Source organism: Gopherus evgoodei, chromosome 1 (assembly GCF_007399415.2).
Source record: "Gopherus evgoodei ecotype Sinaloan lineage chromosome 1, rGopEvg1_v1.p, whole genome shotgun sequence".
NCBI lineage: Eukaryota > Metazoa > Chordata > Testudines > Testudinidae > Gopherus > Gopherus evgoodei.
The window spans coordinates 351468829-351496091 of record NC_044322.1 but is presented as its reverse complement, the minus strand read 5'-3'; the positions used below and the strand labels follow the sequence as shown (position 1 = coordinate 351496091).

Genomic DNA, 27263 nt, shown 5'->3' with positions numbered 1-27263 from the left:
CTTGTCTCCACTCCTTCTCCTCCCTCCCAGCACCTCCTTCATGCCGAGGGACAGCTGTTCTGTGGCATGCAGGATGCACTGGGAGGGAGGCGGAGGAGTTGAGGGAGGAAGTAGGAAAAGTTAATCAGCAGGGCCTATGGACCCCCTGGAATACCTCAGCTAGAAGGAGGAATATACTAAATAATCAAATAGTCTTTTCCGCCTCTAATTTCTCTGTTTCCAAACTCCTTAAATAAAAATATTGCTCTTCCCTGAATATATCAAGGTGTCGACCTAGGATTGGAAATGCACAAGATGGACAGTGGATGAGATAACAGCCTCATTCACTACACAATGCTGGTTGTAAGGCCCCTGCCTCATTCACTGCAGCAGTTGAAAGGTGTGCATGAATGTACAAGTTGTACCTTCTCATTACAAACTATATCAATATAAGCCAGGTTTGAATAGACACAAGGGCTGGTCTCCACACAGTTTGTGTATTGACTTAAACAGATTGGTTTAGAAACCAATGTAGTTGAACTGATGCAACCCTCTACTGTGGATGCAGTTATACTATTATCAAATTGCTTATAACTGTATATATTATGTCATGGAAAATAATAGTATTTTGTTAATAATATTTAATGGTTTTTAAACCAATATGGTGAAAACCGTATAAGCCCTAAGATTGTCTACACACATTACACCGGTTTAGCTAAAGGTCTGTTTGGGGTTTGTTTAGGGGGGTGGGGTTTGGTCTCTTCTACTTTAAAGTAAAAGATCTCTGGGGCAGGGGTCATTTTTTTGTTATGTGTGTGTACAATGCTAGCACTGTGGGGCTGAAGACTCTATTTGCTATGGCAATACAAATACGATTTGATTCTTATATATTATGTTCTTTGGTGCAGTGACTTTGTCTTGTCTGTAAAGTACTATGCCCTTCTGTGGTGCTAGATAAGCAATTATTAATAATAACTCCGTTTTTTGGCACTTGTCAGTTGTAACCAAATAAGTTTTTTAGCCCAGCTATTCCATTGTCAGTCATTCTTTGTGCACAGAGAGATGACCTACCATAGCAAGCACTAGGCTGGCACAAGTATCAAAGGTCTGATTTGGGGTTTGTAAGCGTATACTTAGGTGCCAGCTCCTTAATCAAGTTCACAAAGTCTGTTTTCTCTATGCATGCTCTGCACACTTCTCCCCAGCTATCCAGGATCTTCCTCAGCTCAGCCACTCTCATCTTGGAGAGATCCGCCGAGTTTAAGTCCAGTTTCCTTTCTGCAAAAACAAAGAATGTGAGACATGCTTTAAAGACCACAGGAGAGTTCATATTTGTCCTCAACTCTTCTATGCTGCCAAAGAAAAAAATTCTAGTTCCTACAAATGTTCTAAAAGTATCTCTTATAACTCAGGTGATAGTTTAGTGAGGGACAAAAAGTTAAACATAACGGGCCAGATCCTCATCTATTGTATATCTGCATAGCTCACGTGAAAAACAATAGAATTACACTGATTTATACCAGCAGAGGATCTGGCCTATCAAATCTGATTCTGATCTCATTAAGACATATATAAAAGTGGAAACCCCATTGACTTTAATGGCGTTACTCCTGATTTACACCAGTGTGAAAACAGGATCAGACCCAACTTTTCTCCTCAAAGTGGCCATTTGTATAAGAAGTACATGGTTGTAACTATTGAAAATTGGAGTTTTCAACAAAAATCCATCAATTTTCTTTTCAACCAGTTACAGATAGTTCAATTTTTTTGCAATGGTTTTTTTTTTCAAAATTTAAATAACATTTTTCAATGATTTTTGCAAAATTTGAAATTGTTTTTTGACCAAATCTGATAAAAAGGACAAATCTTCCTCTATCTACTGAATATCCTACCTTCTGTGGCTCAAAATGAGGTTTATATAAAAAGGATGGTGATTAGATCTTTGAAGGAGCTACAACACAGAGCCATATGGCCCTCATGTAACAAGACATGGACTCATATAAGGAAATTTGGCAACCATTTTTCTGCCTTATTCACCTGACACATATATCCAGCAGGACCCTTGCTACACATAGTGATGTAACTCCTATCTTTGTTTTTAAGGCAAGTAAAAACATTGATGTGTCCCATCATAGCCATTCCTATGGTCCATCTACCCCGGTATCCTGTCTGACAGTGATCAGTGCCAGATGCTTTAGGGGGGAATGACCAGAAGAGGGCAATTATCAAGTGATCTATCCCCTGTTATCCAGTCCCAGCTTCTGGCAATCAGAGGCTTAGGGACACTCAGAGTTGGAGTTGCGTCCTTGACCATCTTGTTCAATAGCCATTGATGGACCTATCCCCCATGAATTTCTCATTCTTTTAACCCAGTTATAGTTTTGGCCTAGACAACATCCCCTGGCAACGAGTTCCACAGGTTGACTGTGCATCGGGTAAAGAAGTACTTACCTTTGTTTGTTTTAAACCAGCTGCCTATTAATTTTATTGGGTGGTTTGTGGGTTTTGTGAAGGGGTAAATAACACTTCCCTATTCACTTTCTCCACACCATTCATGATAGCATAGACTTCTATCATATCCCCTCTTACTCATCTCTTTTCCAAGCTGAACAGTCCCAGTCTGTTTTTTCATCTCATCTCACATGGAAGCTATTCCATACAAATAATCACTTTTGTTGCCCTTAGCTGTACCTCTTCCAGTTCTGGTTTGTTTGTTTTTTTAAGATTGGGGACCTGAACTGCATGCGATGGTAGCAGTATTATCTATCCCTTTCCTAACGGTTCCTAACATTCTGTTAGCTTTTTTGACTATCACTGCACATTGAGCAGATGTTTTCAGAGAACTATCCATTATGACTCCAAGATCTTTCTTGAATGGCAACGGTTAATTTAGACCCCCCTCACTTTGTATGTATAGTTAGGATGGTTTTCCAAATGTGCATTATGCATTTATCAGCATTGAACTTCATCTGCCATTTTGTTGTCCAATCACCCAGCTTAGTGAGATCCCTTTGTAACTCTTTGCAGTCAGTTTTATCTTGAGTAACTTTATATTGTCTGCAAATTTTGCCATCTCGCTGTTTACCCCCTTTTCCAGATCATTTATGAGTATGTTGAACAGCACAGTATTTCACTTATATCTGGAGAGAGACCGCTGTTGAGCAGTTTGTAGCTCTCCGAGGAGGAGGAGGAGGAGTCATGATATGTTCTTTTAAAAATAAAATCAAAACCCTTTAAAAAAAATTGATCATTTTACTCTTTTAGAATTTTCAACCATTTTCAACTTCTTAATAAAAAGAAATTGTGCCTTTGGAGGCTATGAAACAGCTCCCACAACTGCACAGGGGAAAGAATTGGGCCTGTTAAATGGCTAGCTTCTCAACAGTAGCCCTCATTCTGAGTAGAAACCTTCCCAGCTGGAATTGGCAAAGCTGGACAACACTGCTCACTGATGCCAACAGCAGGACTCATGCTGCTTGCAGGGGGCTTTGCATCATGCCCTAAGGACTCTGAGCTTTATCAACATATTGGTACAGTGGACGTTGGGTAAGAGTAACTCTCGGGGGTGGGGAGCGGGAACAGGACACTTCAGTGTCCTAACGGCAGGATGGAAATACTGGCTGAATTGGGTACAGAGAATGGAAGAAGGTGCATTTTCATGAGTTAGTAATTTCCTTGGCCATTCCTCACCACCTCTCTGTGGCTTGGCGTCCAGTAGTAGAGACTTTATTTTAAATGGCTTGTGTGGGCAGACTAATTCCTTGTGGAACTGGCTTAGCAGAGCTCACTTCCTAAGCTTCTCAAGCCCTGACTAGCATCCGTTCCAATTCCTGCATAAAAATTGCTTGCAAATATACTCAAGAGTGCCATGTGAGTGGTTCTGCTAGCTAGACAACAGGATGCCTTTGCCTCTGCTTAGAGACATTAAAACACAAATGAAGGATAAAAGGCATGGGGTCAGCACCCTGCCAGCTCTTCAAATTGAAGGTGACTTGCAAAGGAAAGAAACAAAGGGGTTGTGCTTTGTTTCTGTGTCTTCCTGGTGCATACAGGCCTGAAAAGGTTTTTAGTACACATAAATTATAAGGATTTTTTCCTTGCTTGTTTTTTTGCATTATACATTCAGTTTTATCACAGAAAACTACATGGACAAGTAGAAAGTAGTAGGCATTCAACATCAGTTACACGAAGGATCTGCAGCCCAACTGAAGAGAGAGAAGAGAGGTTTTTTAATTCACCATGTTTAAAATGATTCATTTTTTGTTAACAGCAACTTAAAAAAAACACATGCAAAAAAAGCTCTCTCTTTAGAGAGTTCAACACAACCGCCCCTTCATGTAAGGGCTGAGAGAGTGCCCACCACATACCTAAGCCAGCCAAAGAGTTCTCCAGCAAAAATAGTGAAGACAAGACTTAGTGCTCCTGATATTTCTAATTGGGGGAGGGCATTTCTGGCCTAATTTTTTAGAAGCAAAAAGAGTAGAAACCTATTTATTTTTCTTTCTACATCTCAGTTGACAATGAATAGAGATGTGGCATGCAGGCAGGAGCCAATGGGGATACATGGGGATAACTAGGTACAGAATGCAACTAGATCTCTAGGCCCACCAGTTTGCTCCAGACTCTGGCCCTATCATATTTGAGCTCACAGATCTGAAGGTCATTCTTCTTCAGTTTCTCACATATCTTCGACACAGGCACATGAGCGCTCATTGGGCGGCTGACCTCACTGATGATCTTCGTGGCTGCATCGCTTGTTGCCCCAATGTAATAGCACTGAAACAAGCAGGACACATCATCAGCACTAAGACAAAATGAGGAGTGGCTCCTGCCAACTGCTGAGGGGTTCACATTTAGTACTTTATACCTCCAACTCCCATTGAAGTTGATGGGATTTGAGGATGCTTAGCACCCTGAAGGATTGTACCCTAAAACTCAGACTCCTACCACTTCCTCTTTTGACAGAGGACCTTCCCTGTGGTGGTGTGTTAAATGAATGCTTTGTTATGCTTGGTGGAATGTTGGGATATTGCAGGTCTGGCACAGCTCACAGAAAACAATGTGTGTTTGTGTTAGATACACCTTATATGAAGCAGCTCGGAAGCTGTTATTGTGCAAATAACAGATTCCTCTTACTCTGATTACTATTTTGTACAAAGTATTATTAATAAGCCACTGAAAATACAAAATTCTGTCTCCAGGACATGAAATATATCACTCTTAACTCAATAAATCATAATTTGAAACCAAGGGGACATTTCCGTCTCAACATAACACCTTCTAGAATGGGGTGCCTTTGATGGAAAACAATAGCCTATTTTTGTTACATCTTTCAGTAGGCAGAGAGCAAATTAATACTTTCAATCAGAAGGATCTTTGTTTTGTATTAGGGGTCAGATTTTGCCACCCTTACTCATGTTGAATAATCTCACGGAGGAAAATGGAACTACTTGGCGTATGGGGTACTATTCAGCATGAGAATGGTTAGGCAGTTGGTGTGCTGAGGTCACTGCCCATCACGTTGGCTAAGACTGTTTTGTTGCCTCCTTGTGTTCCCCCATCTGTCTGTCTGTATCCACCTGTTGTCTCTTGTCTTATATGTAGACCGTAGACTCGTTGGGGCAGGGACAGTCTTTTTGCTCTGGGTTTGTATGGTACCTAGCACAGTGGGGTCCTGGTCCATGACATGCTCCCATGCAGTGTAGGAGCTACAGTAATACAAACAACAACAACAACAACAACACCAGGCTCTAGGAAGCTAACAAAACAAGAGAGGACATAGCGACATCACTGTGTGACCATGCAGTCAGTGTGTGTGTGTGAGATTTAACAGTTTTCAAAGAACTGAAAACAAAATGGCTGCCAGCCTTTGCAAACAACAGTCTTTCAAGATTTAAATTGGTAGAATACAGACCACCCATGCATAACAAAGCTAAAGACATCACATAGGTCATCAGAACTGTCACTGTCACTAGCCTAAAGCCAGGCTGGTGAGGTGCTGACTAGCACTGCAGCATTGTGCCCTGCCCAGAAGCTCTTCGCTATGGGGCTCTGTGATTCCTCTCCTACTCCTTGTCTCTTGGCAGCTTAACAGAGCAGAAAGAAGAATGAAGGGTATTTTTTCTCCCCAGTGAACACTGGGAAACAGCTGAAAAGCCTCTGAATTGTGAAGGACTCAGCATTAAGGCATGGCAGGAGAACTTGGCATTAACAACTAAGGTAACAGTAGTTAGATAGTGCAGTAGGCTTCAGCCAGCCCCAGTCTCTTCTGCAGGCCAGAGGCCTCCACTTTCAAAATGGACGGTGGCCTAACGGCCTTTGGTGTCCGCAGCGTCAGCCCACATCCTTGCACAATGACAGCTCTTCTACTTACTCAAGGCTGTGCACCTACCATAGGCTTGAAAAATATGTTGTCACCATCCAGCTGTAGGATGTAGGCCTGTGATTAGTGCTACCCCTGAACCCAGGAAACAAATCTGTTTATTCACAGAACAGGTACATCATGGATGGCAGCAAGGCAAAGCTCTTCCACATCATCCTACCTGCTTTGATCTGGAGGGATCACTTCTAGGAATGAAAGGGCATCTCAGTTCCTTGCCTTGCCCTCTTAGCTAAACTGTTGAAAAGGGTGCTAATTAGTGCCAACTGAGGTGGAGCATTTGGGGTCCCATCCAATGCCCAATGAATTAAAGGAAAGATTCCCATTAATTTCAAAGAGGGTTGGATCAGGGTCTTAATGTGGGCCCTTATACACCTGAAATTAAATGGAAGCCTTCAAACTTATTTTATGTAAGCTAGCAGTTGGTAATAATTTTCAGCCATTGTTGATGTAGCTGGATTTGAACCAGTGCCCTACAGCTCAATACTAAATAACAGTGCAGATGAACCAATATTTTAATCAAAGAACCATCTAATCAGTGGGGTTTTTTCAAAGTATCATGAACTTAAAGAAAAAAGAGACTAGTACCAAGCGGTGTTCTTTTCCTTTTGTATCCGTGCAGCTGTCAACCAGTTCTTTCTCTATGGTGGCCATGGTGAAGTCAGAATGTTTTTCTTTTAATGAGTTGTAAAATCTGTCCAAAAATCCTTTACAGACTGTAATAAGAAAACAAAATATATAAGCCACCCAGTAGGATCTAGCAAAGCTTAAGGAATTTTAATAGGTTGGATAAGAACAGGGATCCATTAGCACTTCATAAAAACAGAAAATTACAGATTTTAACAAATGAAGAATTAAAAAAAACAAACAAACCAAAGATTTATTTCAGCATTTTAGCTCCCAGTATTGCCAACAGCTTTATATGTAGGAATAGAATTTGTCCTGTCAGCTCCAGATGTCTCTCCTGGCCTTAAGTCTTTTATTATAACAGGAGATCAGAATACATCAGCATTTTGGTCTTGGTTTGATTAAGCTAATCTCAACTAGAAAATTTAATTGTGTTTAATCACCATTTAAAAAAAAAAATCAGTTTAAGTGAGACGATACTGCCCATGACTGGCCAGGGAAGACAAGGAAATTTTATGTTCTGTCCATTTTAAATATGCATCTGGCCCCCATTACCATAGTATCTGATTGCCTCAGTCTTTAATGCATTTATTCTCCCAACATTTCTGAGCTCTGTAAGTGCTGTTATCCCCATTTTATGGATGGGGAACTGAGGCATAGAAAAACTAAATGACTTGTGTAAGGTCAGACAGGAAATCTATATGACAGAACAGGCATTTGAACCTGGGCCTCCCAGCTAGCACTCTAACCGCTGGACAAAAACCTTAGTCAAGGAAGGGTCACTCATGGGAAAGGATTTCAAGAGGTCATCAAGTCTACCCCGATGCTGAGGCAGGACCAAGTAAACCTAGATCATCCCTGCCTTGTCCATGTTTATGGACCAGTCAGCATTGTGTCAGGTGATTCAACTGGTAAAGAAGCTAGTTTAAATGTGATTACAGTTCCTAGTGAGAACAAGATCATACAAGATTAAAGTTCACTCTGGTGTTGAAGGTCCATGCAAGGTCCACCACACTGATTGTGCAGAGCATTAAGGTGTTTTTCATGTATATTCTAATTTATGAGGCTCTTTGACAACGATAGTATCTCTGTGACTGAATGTACAAGGCCCTATGATCCTACTACACCCTGCCCCAGGAAATGAGCAGAAAAGGTGGGTCCTCTAGGCCTGCCTAGAGATATAGTATGGAAGCAGTCAGAGCCCAGTAGGATCAGATAAAAGGAGCTGCAGGGCCTTAGTAGCTCACTGCCTGGCTGGGACTAGAAGGGTGAGGATTAAAGGGTCTCCTGTCTGGCCACAGGAGTGCAACTGACTGCATTTCCTTAATCTGGGAGAAAGAAGCCCTGAGAACTCCACCTCTGAGGTTAGGGGTAAAGATAGACGGGTGGGTGGGAAGAGGCCCCAGGGAAGTAGCAGCAACCAGTCAAAGGAATCAATATGTAGCTGCTATTTATAGGGTGCTTAGGTTGGGACTAGAGTAGTGGGTGTAGGGTGACCAGATGTCCGATTTTATAGGGCAGTCCAGATTTTGGAGTCTTTTTCTTATATAGGTTCCTATTACCCCCTACCCCAATCCTGATTTTTCACATTTGCTGTCTGGTCACCCTAAGTGGGTGGGCAGGCCTGGGTTCCCCCCACCAGCCACTGGCAAAGTGACTTAATCCTTGAGAAAGGGCCAAGGCTTATTTAAAAGCCTGAGTGAAGGGCTGAATTCAAAGGCCCCAGAGCTGGTGCTGAAGACCTGGCGAGAGCTGATAGAGAGTTTGTTGGACTGTTTGTTACCCTGGAAGAGGTTCCTTTTTGACTGTGTGATCCAGCTGGAGGGCTGAGCTGCTGAAGACCCACCAAGCAAGGGCGACAGCTGCAGGGGGTGCCAGGAACATGAAAAGGCCTGCAGTACCACACACACACCAGCAGAAGGTGCTCAAGAAGTGAGTGCCCCCTGTTCCAGCTTGGAACCAGAAGTGGAGTGTGAGTCCCCCTCCCATCAGGCATGGATATTGAAGAGCAATGCTTAGGCCTATCTCAAGTGTGAGATGTCTGATATCCTGAATATGCATACGGAGGGCCAGCAACAGTTGCAGGAAGACTAGCGTGTGCGTGTGTGATCCAGCAATGCTGATGAGACAGTTGCTGTAGATGCTAAAAAGGGAGGAGGCATGGGGCTTGTCCAATTGTGTACACTCTCTCCAGGCAAGAGGGGCATGTAAGCTGTGTGTCCCCTTGTAGGAACAGGGACTGTGAAGCACTCTATTCTCCAGAGTAGGTAGAGAACTGGGCAGGTTCCAACTATTAAAGATGCTGTTCCCAAAGGTAGTGGGACCCAGACTACAGAGTACAAATAACTGTAGGGATCAAGTTTGCGAAAATGTAAGGCTGTAGGGGCCCTCTGGGCCACATAGAAAGATCTTATCCTGCCAAAATGTGGCAGTTTGGACAGAGGGACTGTAACTATGGGAAGCTTAGAGTCCACCAGAAGAGGTGCATACTGGGAGTCAATAAAACAGACTCTGAGGTATCAACCTAAGTGGGAGAAGTTGGCCTGAGGCTTCCAACTCTCCATTGCTTATGGGGGGAACCCTGACTCCACATTTAGCCCCAGTGGGTAAGAACTTGGAGACACTGCCTACTTTGTTACGAAAGCCAGGTCAGACGCAGGAGATGGAAGGGGCTCCACACAAGGATCTGGCCAACTGACCTCAAGGACAGCAGAGTTGTAGGGATGAAGACACTCAGATGGAAAGTGATACCAGGGTTCTAGAGAACCAGGGAATTGCTGAGCGCAGGGTTGGTGCTGGCAAACAATTTCAGAAACTACAGGCCCAGATGAAGGATTTTTGTCCACAATTGGCTAGTTGGCTAAAAGTGCAGGAAGCACAAATCCAAGAATTACAGACACATTCCCAGGTTCTGTTGGAGGAGATGACTGCACAGCATGAACAAAGCAGGTAGAAGCAGATCTGGAAAGGGCAAAGCAAGTTTTATTCTGTGCTGGCCAATGAAGTTAAGACACTTCTATTTGGCAAATAAAACATTTTCAACAGGTGGGGATAAGTAACAAGTAGCCTGCCCCCGGCCTCCAGTATGAATGGTGGCCCAGGAAGGCTGAGCCAGGGGGAGAGCAGTTCTCACATCTATGGACACTGTGAGAGACCTGGGGATCTGTGCACAGAAAGCATAAGAGTTCTTACAAGAAGAGCAGTGCTGGACATGGAGTCTCTAGACCCAGGTGGAGGCAGAGAAAGACCACTTCAAAGAGCAGATGTGTGAAGAAGCCAAACTGAACAGAGGCCTTGAGAAGGCAGTTGCCCACCTAGAAAACAGGTAGGAGGTGGAACATCTGTTAGCTCTGGAGAAGAACTGCACCTCTCACTACAAGAAATGTGGAAAGGCAGTAGCTGAAGTTCAGGAGATAGAGAGGCTTGCGCTTGCCCTGGAGCAGCAGATGACTGAGCTGAAACAGAAGGAGCTTAAAATGGGAGAGTGAGAAAAAGGAAAAGATGCTGCTAAAGGAGCAACTGAAAAATCTGCAGGTAACAGAGCAGGCTGAGATCTCCTAGCTCCAAGAAGAGCTAGTCACGCTCACTAAAGAGTGAAAGGGGAAGCAAGAGAGTTTCTGATAGCTACTCATGTAGAAGGAAGCTCTTCATAGTGACAGCGAGAGTGAGACTGAGGTGATCCAGAAGAGGACAGATGAGCGGAAATCTCAGCAATTTTGGAACCTGAAATTACAATAGACTCTACAGACAGCTATGCAGAATGTCTTTGAGATGCAGGGCCAGCTACAGAGCCAGCATAAAGAACATGAGCCAACTCTGCAAAAACTCCAGACCCAGATTCAGGTGTTGGAGACCCAGCCAATGAGTTTGCAAGACTGAAATGCAGTGCTCAGATGGGAGCTACAGCAACAGAGCAAGAAGATGGTCACAAGACAGCAGGATGACCTCAAAAGCCAAGCCAACCACCTCCTCCTGGGACAAATGGAGGAAAATAGAGGACTGAGGTTGATGGTCCCGAAGAGGGCAGAGAAGTGTGATAAGCACACAAGCATAGTGAGTGCTGACCAGAAAGCTTATATTCCCACAGGTGAATGGGGTAAGGATTCAAGCACCTAGGAGAATGGTACAAGTGTGTGGATTCACCACCAAGTGACAGATTTAGTATCAACAGCCACTAATACGGAGATTGTGTCAACTATAGAGGCTGCTGTGATGGCCGTAGCCTTTACAGCTACTCAACAAACCCAACCCCTACTGGAATGGAGAAAAATAGAAGACAGGGTCATAGAGGAAGTCATGGCTCAACTCAATATCCTACAGGCCTAAAGGGTTGAGGACTTGCAAGAACTCAAAGAGAAGTACTCCTCAAGAGACAGGATGTGAGCTCAAGCTATACATTGGGAACAGGATTTGGCCAGAATTGAAAAAGAGATTGGGGAATGTGATGGTCCACACATCCCTAGGGTCAGGGCTGCATGGCCCATCGGTCAGTCTATAAAGCAGCCCTTCAGTGCAGGGTAGCATGGCCTAGCAGCCAGAGTCCATAAAGCAGTCCTTTTGCATAGGGCAGCATGGCCTAGCAGCCAGAGTCTATAGCATTGGGGCACCCCTTATAGGGTATGGCAGCTTCAGTAGGGGGTCCCAGGCCCACCCAACTCCACCAGGCCCCAACCCAGGGCCCTAACAGCTTGCCACTGACTCAGCAGGGGGGTCCTACCAAAATACACTGAGTTTCCCCAGGGGGAGGTACCACTCCATCACCCTCCCTGGGTCACTTCCTACCAGTTTCTGTGTTGTGATTTACCATGAGATGTCAGGTTCTCTGTGTTCAGCAGGGCCAGTCATCTCCAAGGGTTCCTCCAGTCATCAGGGTGCAGGCAGGCTGTGGATGGCTTCAATTCCTAGTGAAGTCAGGGGCTGTGGCTGGCCCTCCACAGGCACTTTCCCTGCAACCTCCTATCCAGAATGAGCTGGGCTCCCTCTCTTTATACTACTAGAGCACTTGGAGCATGCCCAGTCTTGCCTGGGAGGCGGGACTTCCACTGTCAATAACATGGGCTTAACCCTCTCTGGGCTTGTGCGGGGTAACCAGACCCCATCACAGGAAACAAGTGTTTGATGCGGCAGAGGAGCAGACTAAGCTCCAGAACTTGCTTAAGGTCCAGCTTGCCTCAGGTCCAGCATGGATAAAGTTGAGGAACTGGAGAGCCTGAAGGAGTCATCCGTATGTAACGTTGACAGACCCCAGTCGTCGTTGGCAGGACTGAACCTGGGACCTCTGGAGCTTAATGCATGAGCTAAAAGCCACATGGCTCTTAGGCCTGGTCTACACTGGTGGGGGTGTCGATGTAAGATACGCAACTTCAGCTACAGGAATAGCGTAGCTGAAGTCAAAGTATCTTATTTCGACTTACTTCCCGTCCTCACAGAGTGGGATTGATGGCCACGGCTCCCCTGTCAACTCTGCTTCCGCCGCTTGCCCTGGTGGAGTTCTGGAGTCAACAGGAGCGCGTTCGGGGATCGATATATTGCGTCTAGATGACATGCGATATATCGATCCCCGATAGATCGATCGCTACCCTCCAATCCAGTGGGTAGTCTGGACGTACCCTTAGTTAAGGCTGTAGCAGTCTCATTAATCTCTAAGTGGTCTCGGTGCCACTAGAGGGGACAGAACACCACACCCAGGAGGTGTGGGGGTTACACTTGAAAAGAGTTGTAGTGGTTGCACCCTGAATGATAGCTTGAGCCACGCGAGACCTCAAACAGTTGAAATTAAGAGCTGCCTCCTCACCTAGCTCAGATGATACAGGAACACAAAAAGGCTGCAAGGCAAGACCACAGCCAGACCCAGCTAAAAAGAGCTCTCCCCAGGAGGAAAAAGGAAGATTAAAAATGATCCTAACATACTGAATGGCATCCATGCAACAGTGTGAGTACAGAAAGAACAAAAGAGGTGTTACTAAGCCAGATACTAAAAGCTGTGGGCAAAACAGTACAGAAACCCTGCTGAATCTGGATAAAGATATCCATAACCAGCCACTGGCGAAGTGACCTAAGATCTGAGAAGAAGACAAGACCTGTTTAGAAGCCCAAGCAAATGACTAAATTTAAAAGCCCTAGAGCTGCAACTGAAGACCCTGGCAAGGGCAGACAGTTTGTTGGGTTTTTTGCTATCCCAGAAGGGGATTCTTTTTGACTGTGTGACCTGACCAGAGAGCCAAGCAACTGAAGACCCACCAAGAAAGGTCAGCAACATACAGGGGGCTCCAGTCACAGAAGAAGGCCTTCAGTACTGCATGCAGCAACAAGAGGCACTCAAGGAGTGTTCCCTGTTACAATTTCCCATGACCCATCTTGGAGCTATGTCATTAACACAATACTTTTGCATTTATACAGTTCCTTCCAGCCAAGGATCTCAAAATGCTTCATAAACATTAATTAATTAAGCCTGACAACTCTGCTTTGACATGTTATTAGCACCATTTAATAGGTGGGGAAACTGGGGCCTAGAGAGGTGAAAGGCCAACTTTTTCAAACCTTGGCATCTGCTGCTGGGTACCTAAATCCAGATTTTAATACTGCATGCAGACAACGTAAACTGAACATGAATTTAAAGGGGCCGATTTTCCCCCTCATTTCATCAGTTACAAATATTTGAACTTGCAGAATAAGTACTGGCATCGCCAGTTACTACCCTGGAGAAAATTCCAGTTGAAAATGTTCAGTAGATTCCTACTAGTTCCAGTTGTTAACTAGGCATCCAGTTCAGCAAAGCACCCGTATTCAGTAAAGCACTTGCTTAAAGTTCAGTGTATGCTTAAATGCTTTGCTGAGTTGGGGTATAGGTTTGGAACAGAGCAATCAGTCTTTTAGTTCCTGGGGCAGTTGATCCTCCAGTAAGAACTACCAGAGGCCAGCAGAATCTGCCAGTGACTACTTGAATGATTTTAATGGAGTCTATTGAAGTTTCCAGTAGGGTAATCTAGGGAACATGCTGCTTATTTGTTCTTTTGTTTTATTAGTGTGAAGTGCAGATGTAATTTTATTTGCAACATCCTGGTATCTGCCCCTGAGGATAATCCAATGTGGGCATGAATATGATGATTCGCTACAAACGTTATTTTTTTTAAAATGGTAACTTATTCAAAGGTCTCAAGTCTAGCTATAAAGTATGGAAATATGGAAGATAACTTGGTGGCCTTGTGTAGTCAGCCATGTGCGCTCTTTCCAAAGTGAAGAATTAGGCAGGAAGCTGCTGACTGAATGGAGCAAGAGAAGGGATTTAGCAAGTAATTGATTATTTTATTTAGTTCAGTGCTGTTTACAAGCAAACAAAATCAGTTGGACTCACTGGTCAATTATCCCAGGATTGTTTGGTGCAGGAAAGCAGCTTTGTCTAGGGGACAGTAATTTAAAAACTCTTGTTGCAGGTCTGGATTTTGGTTGTCTCAGGCTGTCAGACAACAGAATTTTTCCATCTCAAGCCACGTCCACACTACAGAGTAAAATCGAAATTAATAAAATCGATTTTATAAAACAGATTTTATAAAATCGATTTTACGCGTCCACACTAGGGCACATTACTTCGGTGGCGTGCGTCCATGGTCCCAGGCTACCATCGATTTCCGGAGCGGTGCACTCTGGGTAGCTCAGTAAAAGAATGGGACCAATAACTTCGATTTCCGTCCACACTAACCCTAAATCGATTTAGTAATATCGATTTTAGGGTTACTCCTTTCGTTTAGCTGGAGTACAGAAATCGATTTTAAGACCCCTTAAAATCGATTTTAAGTGCCTTGTAGTGTGGACGGGTACAGCGTTAAATCTATTTAACGCTGTTTAAATCGATTTAACTCTGTAGTGTGGACCTGGCCTCGGTGACTAAAACTTGTTACTCAGTGTATTATAAAGGAGGTGCGGTTACCACTTACCAGGCTATCAATGTCCTTTCAAGGAAAAAGAAGAAAAGCAACTCAACTCTTGGACAACAGCAAAGGGAATTTTATAGGTGTTTGTTATGTAAAAACCTAACAAAAAGCCCAGTGATGTTGGTTAATACACCTTTTGGCACCAAGCTTTGCCAATGCTTAAAACTTTACTGCAAAATCACCAATCTGCCAAACAGTCTCCAAGCTGCAAAAGACTTATCGGGTGGTAATTGTATGATATGTTCATGCCACCTACAGGAAATAACACATCCCTTCAAGAGATTTTGCTTGTAAAGCTTTGCATGAATACTTTTTTTTTTAATTGCTGTTGTGCAAGATTGATGATCTAGTATCATTGGACACTCCGCTCATAAAAAAATCCTATTCAAGTTATCATTAATTAACCAAAACATTTAAGGCATCTAATTCACTAATGGCAGGTTTTATAAAGTATTTAATAGTCACTTTCCCATGTCCCAGTTATTTCAACTCTGAAATGGGGATAATGATAATGACTTCTTTTGTAACGCGCTTTGAGATCTATTGATGAAAAGCTCTATGTAATATTGTTATTGTACCTTACAACTATATCACATTTTTCATCCAAAGTGCTCTGAGAATTATCACTCCACTGAAATCTATCCTCCTTTGGGGAGCAGCAGTTTAACAGATTCACTACATAACCATTTACGACAGGAAATGAAGAGTACCCCTGTGTCTATCTGAAACTGAAGAAAGTATTCTGACCTGGGCAGGATGTAGCTACGCTGTATGGAATTTTGCCGGGGGTGGGCGGAGATTAATAGCCCTAATTTTATAAAAACTTCCATGAGAACTTTCATGATCACAAGTGATTAGAACCTCAGTTTTACATCTCTTTAAAAAGCCAGCACCTCCAGTAGCACAATGCTCCTAATACCATAGTGAGGAATTTGGTTCTGTACAAATTCAGAGGGGAAAGGTTTCAGAATGGTAGCCGTGTTAGTCTGTATCAGCAAAAAGAACAGGAGTACTTGTGGCACCTTAGAGATTAACAAATTTATTTGAGCATAAGCTTTTGTGGGCTAAAACCCACTTCATCGGATGCATGCAGTGGAAAATACAGTAGGGAGATATATATACACTGAGGACATGAAAAAATAGATGTTGCCATACTAACTATAATGAGAGTAATCAGTTAAGGTGGGCTATTATCAGCAGGAGAAAAAAAACTTTTGTAGTGATAATCAGGATGGCCCATTTTCAACAGTTGACTTTACTCTTGTTATAGTTAGTATGGCAACACCCATTTTTTCAAGTCCTCTGTATACCTCTATATCTATATATCTATCTTCCTACTGTATTTTCCACTGCATGCATCCGATGAAGTGGGCTTTAGCCCAAGAAAGCTTATGCCCAAATAAATTTGTTAGTTTCTAAGGTGCCACAAGGATTCCTTGTTCTCTTTTCAGAGGGGAAAGTGCCATCTACTGGTTCACCAACATCATTTCCTGCAGCATCTGGATTTTCCCTGGGGGTTTCCTAAGTATTGACTCAGTTTGCCTCGCTTACCTCCTGCGATCTGACAAGAGCACAGACCATGATGATACAGCTGTCACCCACAGCCTCCTACAAGCTTAATTTTCCAGGAATTAAGACAGCACATGCAAAAGATAATTAAAAGAGATTCTTTTACCCCCTAGGGACATTTTAGAACATATATTATTTACTGAGCACCAGCAGCATGCTTGGCAGTAGTACAGTCAAGGGTAAATTCAGGTTACCTGCCTCTCATTTGAGGAATATGGAGGTTAGGTTAGATTAGTTTGCCTGCTTTTTTTACCAATATACCACTGATGCTGGGCACTGCATACATGTTTTTGTTTCCTAGCTAAATATCTACCAGATGTTTCTGCTTGTTTTTATCACTGTGATTTTACTGCAGGTACAGGCCAGCCTGCTAAAATCTGAGGGAGAGCTCTTTGAATCTCAGCGTTTCAGGCTGACCCTGGGCTTTCAGTGCATAGTAGCTTGGATTCCTACTGTAGAGGGGCTCAGAATGTGCTAACAGTGCATCTCGCTGGCAGGTCTGACCTTTGAATTTGTGGAGCGCCAATGTGCCAGATGAGAAGAATCATGCCATGAGTTGCCTCCCACTCCTGGGAGGGGGACTGGAGATTATGCAGGCCTGTGGTGACTTGTGTGATCTCCCCCACAGGCCTAGCTACTGAGAAGGAAATAGGTCTGCAAGCTGCAGACTGGGAAATGTTTGCTTTGCTCAGTGCCTGCCATCAGTAGTTTATACTGAAGGCAGGTGCTGATAGTTTGCCATCTGAGGGGCTGAACTAACAGATTTCAGCAGAATTCTTGGCTAAAACTCTATCTCCTTGAATTTCAGTGCAGGGCCACCCAGAGGATTCAGGGGGCCCGGGGCAAAGCAATTTTGGGGGCCCCTTCCATAAAAAAAATTGCAATATTATATTCTCATGGGGGCCCCTGCGGAGCCTAGGCAAATTGCCCCACTTGCTCTCCCCATGGGCAGCCCTGGGAAAAATAAACCTTCCGCATCTCGGCACAAACCCAGTTTTGAGAAAACTTCTTTACAAGGTATCACTGGTTCTCAGAATCAGCTAGTGCTAAGAGGTACTAAAGCTCATTAAAAGGATTGGACAAATATTTTCCATCAAAACTTTTTTTTGGATAGAAAACTAGGAGTTTTTAAAAAGCAGAATCATGGACAGTGTCTGCTTTCCTTCAAAATTTGTTGTTGTTTTTTTAATTGAAAACCTGAAATTAGTCTGCCAAATCCTGAATATGGTTTGGGGTTTCAGTAGTGTGTGGCCAAATATTTGCTGCTTGCTGTTTTTGGTTGTTTAAAGAAACAATAAAAAAATTCTGCTTAAAAAAAATCCAAAACTTTTGAACCACCTCAGCTTGTGACCAAATGCCTGAGCCCATCCAGTCAGAGATTTTTCCAGGTTTCTGATACTCTGCTGGCTTCCTTGACTCATATCTGTCTCCATAACTTTGGGTTCATTTAGGTTAGAACATAAGAACAGCCATACTGGGTCAAACCAAAGGTTCATCCAGCCCAGTATCCTGTCTACTGACAATGGCCAATGCCAACTGCCCCACAGGGAGTGAACCTAACAGATAACGATCAAGTGATCTCTCTCCTGCCATCCATCTCCACCCTCTGACAAACAGAGGCTAGGGACACCATTCATTACCCATCCTGGCTAATAGCCATTAATAGACTTAACCTCCATGCATTTATTTGTTTCCTAGAGACTGGCTCCATGGGGTCCCTCACAAACTGGAGATGGTTACTGTGGGTTTGTCTTTAGTATAGCTTATGTACATACTTCAAGAACTGAGCATATGAGCTTGTTCCAGAATCTGGGATGAGCCTATGTTGTTGTCATGGTACAATTCCCCACTCTGAACCTTAGCGTCCAAAAGATGGGGTACCAGCATAAATTCCTCTAAGCTAATTACCAGCTTAGAACCTGTAGCGCTGCTACCAACCAGGAATTCCAGTGCCTGGTACGCTCTGGTCCCCCCATAACCCCCAAGACCCAGACCCTCTGGATCTTAACACAAGGGAAGTAAACCCTTTCCTTCACCGTTGCCTCTCCCAGGCTTCCCCTCCCTGGGTTACCCTGGAAGATCACTGTGATTCAAACCCCTTGAATCCTGAAACAGAGAAGAAAATGCACCTTCCCCCCTCCTTCTCTCTTCCCCTCCCAGATTCTCCCTGAGAGAGACAGTAATCCTAACACAGAGAGAATTTAGCCTCTCTCCCCCTTCCCTCCTTTCTCCCCACCAATTCCCTGGAGACTCCAGACCCAGTCCCCTGGGGTCTCACCAGAATAAAAAAACAAACAATTAAGTTCTTAAACAAGAAAAGCTTTTAATTAAAGAAAGAAAAACAGTAAAAATGATCTTGTAAATTCAAGATGGAATATGTTACAGGGTCTTTCAGCTATAGACACTGGGAACACCCTCCCAGCCTAAGTATACAAGTACAAATTAAAATCTTTTCAGCAAAATACCAATTTGAACTCCTTCCAGCCAAATACACATTTGCAAATAAAGAAAAACAACCATAAGCCTAACTCACTTTAGCTACCTAGTACTTACTATTCTGGACATATAAAAACATGTATCAGGGAGATTGGAGAGAAACCTGGTTGCACATCTGCTCCCTCTGAGCCCCCAGAGTGAACAACAACCAAAATCTAACAGCACACACAAACTTCCCTCCCTCAAGATTTGAAAGTATCCTGTCTCCTGATTGGTCCTCTGGTCAGGTGATAGCCAGGCTCACTGAACTAGTTAACCCTTTATAGTCAAAGAGATATAAAGTACTTCTGTGCTATTAACTTTTCTTATCTGTTTATGACAGTTGTGAAAACTGACATGCTCAAAATAGCACATGCATGTGAATGGTCACAGGGTGCTAAAATTAAATTAACCCAGGGGTTCTCAAACTGGGGGTCGGGACCCCTTAGGGGATCACAAGGTTATTACTGGGGGTTGCAAGCTGTCAGCCTCCACCTCAAACCCCGCTTTGTCTCCAGCATTTATAATAGTGTTAAATATATTTAAAAGTGTTTTCAATTTATAAGGGGCAGGGGTGTCACACTCAGAGGTGAAAAGGGTCACCAGGACAAAAGACTGAGAACCACTGAATTAACCCCTCTGAAGCCTCAACGAATGCGAGGATGGGGAGGTTCTCCCTTGGCAGGGTTGGGAAGGAGGTAGGTGTTGTAAGATATTGCTCTTCTCATGTGATCCCTTCCCCAGTGGCTAATTTTAAATGAAGCTACCCTCCCCTGACCTGAATCTCCCTATGGCACTGAAATTAAATATAGACTATAATTTAGCATTTGAGAAGTGAAAGTGATGGTAGCCCTAATGGAAAAGCTAACAGCTTGGCTCTTCTGCAAGCCTCAAACTGCTGAATGAGCTTTAGGGTAGGGAAGGCTGTGCCTCCCAAACAGCCTGGCCCTGCCCCCTATCCGACCCCCACCCACTTCCTGCCCCCCAACTGCCTTCCCCCCTCAGAATCCCCGACCCATCCTGCTCCTTGTCCCCTCACCATCCCCCAGAGACCCTCCACCACCCCCTGCGGACCCCACCCCTGCTCCCTGTTCCTTGACTGCCCCGACCCCTATCCACTCCTCCCGCTGAGTCCTGACAGACCCCAGAACGCCCACAATCCACCCCCCCATTCCCTGTCCCCTGACTGCCCCTCCAACCTCTGCCCCCTCCCTGTGCCATGACTGTCCCTGGGACTCCCTGCCCCTTTTCCAACCCCGCCCCCCCGGCCCCAGCCTCTTACCCCCGGCTGCCCCCTCACCCTGAGCCTCAGCGCACCGCATCCAGGAGCATCCCTGAACAGCTGCAGCGGGGCTCCAGTGGGGCTCCTGAGCTTTGCCCCACTCAGAGCTGCGTGGTAAGGGGGCGGGGCTGAGAGCTCCAGTGAGGCCTGAGTTCCCTCTGCTCAGCCTGGAGTTCGCAGCCCCGTCCCCTTACCACGCAGCTCTGAGCGGGGTGGAGCTCAGGCCCTGCCAGAGCCACGCTGCAGCGCTGTTCAGGGACGCTCCTGGATGCACTAAGGCTCCAGGAGAGGGACGGAGGCGGGCCAGGGCCTCACCCGTTCTCTTGGGGGCCCCTGCAGAGCCCAGGGCAAATTGCCCCACTTGCCCCCTCCCCCCCCGAGCGGCCCTGATTCAGTGTGAGAGCTCTCTAGACTTAAAGGAAATTGAACCTCTCTGTTCAGAGACACACATGACTCGTTCGTTATAGTATCTGAACATCTTCCAACAGAGTGACCAGATAGCAAGGATGAAAAATCGAGACACGAGGTGGCGGGGTAACAGGCACCTATATAGAAAAAGCCCCAAATATGAAGACTGTCCTTATAAAATTGGGACATCTGGTCACCCTATCTTCCAAGTATTTATGAATTTTAGTTCACAGAACCCTATGACAGAGGGAAGTAGTACTGTGTCCATTTTACAGAGGGGAAACTGAATCTTAGGGTCTGACTATGCTGCACTGGGGAGGCATGATTGCAGCAGGGGTAGACATACCTGAGCCTGCTTTGATTGAATAACAAGAGCAGTGAAGCCACTGCAGCACAAGGTGTATGAGCCTACCTGGGACCCTGGTGACTAGTCCACACTGCTGCAGCTTCACTGCTTGGTATCCAAGCCAACTTGAGTAACAACAGCAGTGAAGCCATGGCAGCATGGCCTAGCCCCACCCACCCAGGACCCCTGGTACATTCTTGAACAGCCGCTGCACATGCTGCCCCACAGTTCCTCTGCTATAGTCACTTGAGATAGCTTGGATCTAGCTAGCTTGGGTCTGCCTACGCGTGCTGCAATCACACCTCCAGTTGCAGTGCAGACATACCCAGCGAGTGACTTGTCATGGGCATGTAGGAATTCTGTAGCAGAGCCAGGAATTTAACCCAGATCTTCTGAGTCCCAATCCAATGCACTCCTGACCATCCCTCCTCCCCCAGGCAGGAGAAGGTCAACACCATTAAGCCTTTAATACACTTACAATACATTGCTATTGCAAGCTGGGCATCTCTTCCACTTTCCTTATTTAAATGTAACTACTTGGTAGCTGCCCCATGTGCCAGGTAAGTCCCAGGATCAGGGCAGCTACAGAGCTGCCCAGGCACCTTCTGAAGTACTAACTTGCCAATGGAATGGCAGCACTGAGAAGTCTGTCACTGAGCTCTACTAGAGAAGCCCAGAGATTATAGTAATGGTGCGCCACTTTCTTGTTGAAAGTAAAATGTTTAAAAGAACTTTTTGCCTATGCTACTGTTACCATCTCAAATGGTTAAAGACAAAAGAATTCTTAAAATTCCATTTACTTTTCACTAGTTATGGTAGTTGCAGCTTTTTAGTCAGTTTGGATTGTGAAATTAGATTGCTTAATTTCACTTTCTGGTTGGCATGCACTAGCACCATGCTATTATCACACTGCAGTGTAACACTTAAGATCTTGATCCTGAAACCTGCTCCACATGGGCCAAACCCCTAGGCTTCTGTGGAACCACACTGGCTTGGGCCTTTGCATGGGAATGGTTTGCAGGATCGGGGCCTCAATTCTCATGTACTAATACAATGCTGCATTTGGGGCTCACAGTATTTGAGGTTTTTAAAGTGTTTAGAGCATAAAACATGTTTATTCATTTTACAATTTGGATTTTGTTTAAAAAAGATTCAAAAGGGCCTAAAATTTTTAGCTGACACGTTCCATTTAAATCAAGCGTGTTCTAAAACATTACACACACACATAGGCTCTGGGGACCTATGTTTGTTTTTTGTTGCTTAACAGTACTGGCGTGTCACCATGTCCATCTTGCCGCAAGAAGAAAAGCTGCTGGAGAAAGCTTTTGTGTGCATCATATCAACATTCATCTACTGTTTATGGACTGATTGTGTGTTCATTTAGAATACAGGACTTGCAGGAAACAAGGGGCTGAACAGTGAGCGGTAACAGCTTTTAAAGAAAATTCACACCACCACAGATGGTAGGTTAGAACATTTTATTTACACATTTTACTTAGCACATATTACTATACATCTGTGGCAGAGATGAGCCACAGTTTCATAAGCTACAAGCAAGGAGAGACATGATGGCAAAATGGTGTGACTTGAGTAGAATTTTTGCCATCGTTTCACAAAGAGTCTCATTTAACTGGGTGGGGGGGTTATTTTTACAACTGTCAATGACAGTCCCAATTGCACCCCAATTCCAACTTTTGACACCTTGTGCACATACCAGTCTTGACCCCCTTGTCCTCTTTTCTCACACTACCTCTTTATGCTCAAAATGCTCTTTGTCAACCCCTCCTTAAGACTCCCCTCTACAAGCCATTAACTAACATAATGGCGAGGGAGGAGGCATGAAGAAAACTTTCACTGCAGGTTTTATCCCTCTGCCCTACCCTTCACCTGTTGTTTGACCATAAGATTGAGTTCTGAGAAGCAGAGAGCATGTCTTGTATATTTGCACAGTGGTTAGCATATTTATGAGGTTCATTATAAATAATATTTGTAACATTTTCTACAGCCTTTCACACTGATCCCATTAAATCAAGCAGATACACAACCTGGTGTAACAGACAGAACCACTTGGATCCAAGCAGAGATTCCTAAAAGGTGGCCAGTATTTTGTTTTCTTTATTCTATTTCTCCATCAATGGCAAAGTGTAACAGGCCAGAGCAACCAGTGCTTACAAAAAAGGCCTCTAATAAATGGAGGCCTGGCTCGATGAAACTGCAGCCTTAATTTTGACAACTGAATTCCAATCTCAATTTCTACCTGTGATGCATGACCAGAAAGGGTTAAGCGTCCTGCAGGATGAATGACTCAAATTCAACCCTTAAAAACATATGGGGAGATAATGTTTGTTTTTGTGTATTTACATATATATTGGTAGAGGTCAACAGTGTAATCAAACAGTCCCTTTCTATGCTGTATTCTGTTAATTCAGAGATCAAAAGAACATTTTAGCATTTAAATGAACTGTAAACATGGGATATTGTTGTATTCATCTGTCTTTGAAATGTATAGCCTGCAAATGGTGGAAAAACAGGCAATTGCCTTATGTTAATTTATGTAGCTAAGTACCGGTGATGGACCTACTTCAAAGTTGCCTTGATTGCCTATTGTAAGCCAAGGGACTACAAACAATCAAAGGAGGCCTGAAATTGTATAAAAGATCCTTGGGTCCTGATCCTGTCATCTCCGATCTGCTTAAGCTTCCTCATGGGAAGTTTGAGTTGCAAGACTGAGATCCCAGTTAAACTGGAACACCCTGAATATGATATTGGACTATAATCTATGGACTAAATTCTAAAATAACTCCTTGCAACTACAAAGCTCAACATCTCTGCTATGAATCTGAACCTCAAGAACTGAACTCATGTCTGTATGTATATTGATCTTTTAACCATACTCTCTTTCTCCTTTCTTTTTTGATAAATTTTAGTTCATAAGAATTGTCTGGGAGGTAATGTGTCCAATCATTTGGGATTGGTAGAAACTTTTTTATATGATGACATAAGATTTTCAGAAATCATCATACCCAACTTGAGTGTCCAGGTGGATGTCTGAGGCTGGGTTATTTTAAGGGAACTGTGTTGTTGATTTCTGAGTAACCAGTGAGGTCTAACAGAAGCTGTTTTGTGCTGGCTTGGTAAATCTAAGTATTGGAATATCCACCAGTATTAGGGATTGCCTGCCCCATTCTTTGCAGTTCACCCTAGCTGAGTGACTTCAGCTGGCTCTCCTGGGATCACAGTCACTACCATTTGTCAGTGACACTGAAGTATAATTATGCAAGCAGCATTCAATAATCACTGCTCTAGAGCAACAGGAGCGAAGACAAGGGACCTTTGTGTAAGACTCCCGTCTGTCAGACCCTGGACTTCAGAAAAGCAGACTTTGACTCCCTCAGGGAGCTGATGGGCAGGATCCTCTGGGAAAATAACATGAGGGGGAAAGGAGTCCAGGAGAGCTGACTGTATTTTAAGGAATCCTTATTAAGGATGCAGGAAAAAACCATCCCGATGTGTAGGAAGAATAGTAAATATGGCAGGTGACCAGCTTGGCTTAACAGTGAAATCTTTGCTGATCTTAAAAGCAAAAAAGCAGCTTACAAGAAGTGGAAGGTTGGACAAATGACCAGGAGGAGTATAAAAATATTGCTCAGCCATGCAGGAGTGAAATCAGGAAGGACAAATCACACTTGGAGTTGCAGCTAGCAAGAGATGTTAAGAGTAACAAGAAGGGTTTCTTCAAGTATGTTAGCAACAAGAAGAAAGTCAAGGAAAGTGTGGGCCCCTTACTGAATGAGGGAGGCAACCTAGTGACAGAGGATGTGGAAAAAGCTAATGTACTCAATGATTTTTTTGCCTGTCTTCACAAACAAGGTCAGCTCCCAGACTGCTGCACTGGGCAGCACAGCATGGGGAGGACGTGACCAGCCCTCTGTGGAGAAAGAAGTGGTTCGGGACTATTTAGAAAAACTGGATGAGCACAATTCCATGGGACCGGATGCGCTGCATCCAAGGGTGCTAAAAGAGTTGGCGGATGTGATTGCAGAGCCATTGGCCATTATCTTTGAAAACTCATGGCGAACAGGGAGGTCCTGGATGACTGGAAAAAGGCTAATATAGTGCCCATCTTCAAAAAAGGGAGGAAGGAAGATCCAGGGAACTACAGGCCAGTCAGCCTCACCTCAGCCCCTGGAAAAATCATGGAGCAGGTCCTCAAGGAATCAATTCTGAAGCACTTAGAGGAGAGGAAAGTGATCAGGAACAGTCAGCATGGATTCACCAAGGGCAAGTCATGCCTGACTAATCTAATTGCCTTCTATGAGGAGATAACTGGGTCTGTGGATGAGGGGAAAGCAGTGGATGTGTTATTCCTTGACTTTAGCAAAGCTTTTGATACGGTCTCCCACAGTATTCTTGCCAGCAAGCTAAAGAAGTATGGGTTGGATGATTGGACTATAAGATGGATAGAAGGCTGGCTAGATTGTTGGGCTCAGCGGGCAGTGATCAATGGCTCTATTTCTAGTTGGCAGCTGGTTTCAAGCGGAGTGCCCCACGGGTCGGTCCTGGGGCCGGTTTTGTTCAATATCTTCATTAATGATCTGGAGGATAGTGTGGACTGCAGTCTCAGCAAGTTTGCAGAGGACACTAAACTGGGAGGAGTAGTAGATACGCTGGAGGATAGAGATACGATACAGAGGGACCTAGACAAATTAGAGGACTGGGCCAAAAGAAACCTGATGAGGTTCATCAAGGACAAGTGCAGAGTCCTGCACTTAGGACGGAAGAATCCCATTCGCTGTTACAGACTAGAGACCAAGTGGCTAGGCAGCAGTTCTGCAGAAAAGGACCTAGGGGTTACAGTGGATGAGAAGCTGGATATGAGTCAACAGCGTGCCCTTGTTGCCAAGAAGGCTAACAGCATTTTGGGCTGTAAAAGTAGGGGCACTGCAAGCAGATCGAGGGATGTGATCATTCCCCTCTATTTGACATTGGTAAGGCCTCATCTGGAGTACTGTGTCCAGTTTTGGGCCCCACACTACAAGAAGGATGTGGAAAAATTGGAAAGAGTCCATCGGAGGGCAACAAAAATGATTAGGGGGCTGGAGCACATGCCATGAGGCGAGGCTGAGGGAACTGGGATTGTTTAGTCTGCGGAAGAGAAGAATTAGGGGGATTTGATAGCTGCTTTCAACTACCTGAAAGGGGGTTCCAAAGAGGATGGATCTAGACTGTTCTCAGTGGTACTCGATGACAGAACAAGGAATAATGGTCTCAAGTTGCAGTGGGGGAGGTTTAGGTTAGATATTAGGAAAAACTTTTTCACTCAGAGAGTAGTGAAGCACTGGAATGGGTTACCTAGGAAGGAGGTGGAATCTCCTTCCTTAGAGGTTTTTAAGGTTAGGCTTGACAAAGTCCTGGCTGGGATGATTTAGTTGGGAATTGGTCCTGCTTTGAGCAGCAGGTTGGACTAGATGACCTCCTGAGGTCCCTTCCAACCCTGATATTCTATGATTCTATGATTCTGATCTGATTTCCAAAGTTGCTGAGCGAGCACACGTAGCTCCCACTTTACTTTCATGGGCTGTTTGTCTAAGCACTTCCAAAAATCAAATGAGGAGGAGCCAGGCAGCGTAGCCCACCCCATAACCTCTTTAACACTCGCCTGACTGCTCAGATTCAAACCAGTTGAGGTAGATCTGCACCAGGGGAGCTGGGAGGAATCAATTTTTGCAAAGCACTTTGAAGAGGCAGGGATCTAAGCCATGCATGGGGTTGCGCTTTCCATTGAGGATTAAACAGTTCGGGGCGGGGGGGCTCACTCCCCTCCCCCACGGACGGTGACTGTTACATTGTTATTAAAACGCCTTCAGCGTCTGCGCAGCCACGCAGAGGAGAACAGCCATGGGGATGCAGCTATTTATAGCACGGGGGCGATGCCCAGGGCAGCAGCAAACGATGCAGTAAGGCAAGCGGCCCCCGGTCCCCCTGTGCCGCTCACCTTCGCACTGAGCTTCCTGTCCCCACGGGGCAAGGGCGGCAGCGAGCCAGGGACCTGTGCACAGGAGGCCCAGGGCCAGACCTGCACAGGCCCTGCACACAGCGCGCGCGGGCTGCCGCTGCATGGTGCTGGCGGCGCTGCCTAGCACGAGACACGACTCCACCCCTTCCCTCCTCCGGGGCGGGGCTGCCAGGAGGAAAAAAGTGCCTGGGTTGCTATGCTAGGTGACGATGAATACCGCTCGATTTTTCATTGGCGGTTGGCCGCCTGGT

The 27263-nt window shown here is 44.7% G+C and overlaps 1 protein-coding gene across 1 annotated transcript; it reads right to left on the bottom strand.

Moving 5' to 3' along the window:
- On the bottom strand, positions 1–27130 carry CDNF (cerebral dopamine neurotrophic factor). The gene is made up of 4 exons (XM_030565016.1): positions 26992–27130; positions 6947–7074; positions 4614–4755; positions 1–1257 (listed from the first exon to the last, which is right to left on the bottom strand). The coding sequence occupies exons 1-4, from the start codon at positions 27113–27115 to the stop codon at positions 1079–1081; spliced, it is 573 nt and encodes a 190-aa protein (XP_030420876.1). The 5' UTR covers positions 27116–27130; the 3' UTR covers positions 1–1078.
- Between the last annotated feature and the right edge of the window lie 133 nt (positions 27131–27263).

Excerpts from the sequence above, each read along its gene's own strand:
- CDNF (XM_030565016.1), bottom strand. The coding sequence starts at position 27,115 with ATGCAGCGGCAGCCCGCGCGCGCTGTGTGCAGGGCCTGTGCAGGTCTG. Across the intron at positions 4,756-6,946 it reads AAGGAAAAGAACACCGCTTG|TGCTATTACATTGGGGCAAC; the intron begins GTACTAGTCTCT and ends TGCTTGTTTCAG. Across the intron at positions 1,258-4,613 it reads GATCTGTGAGCTCAAATATG|AAAGGAAACTGGACTTAAAC; the intron begins ATAGGGCCAGAG and ends TTGTTTTTGCAG.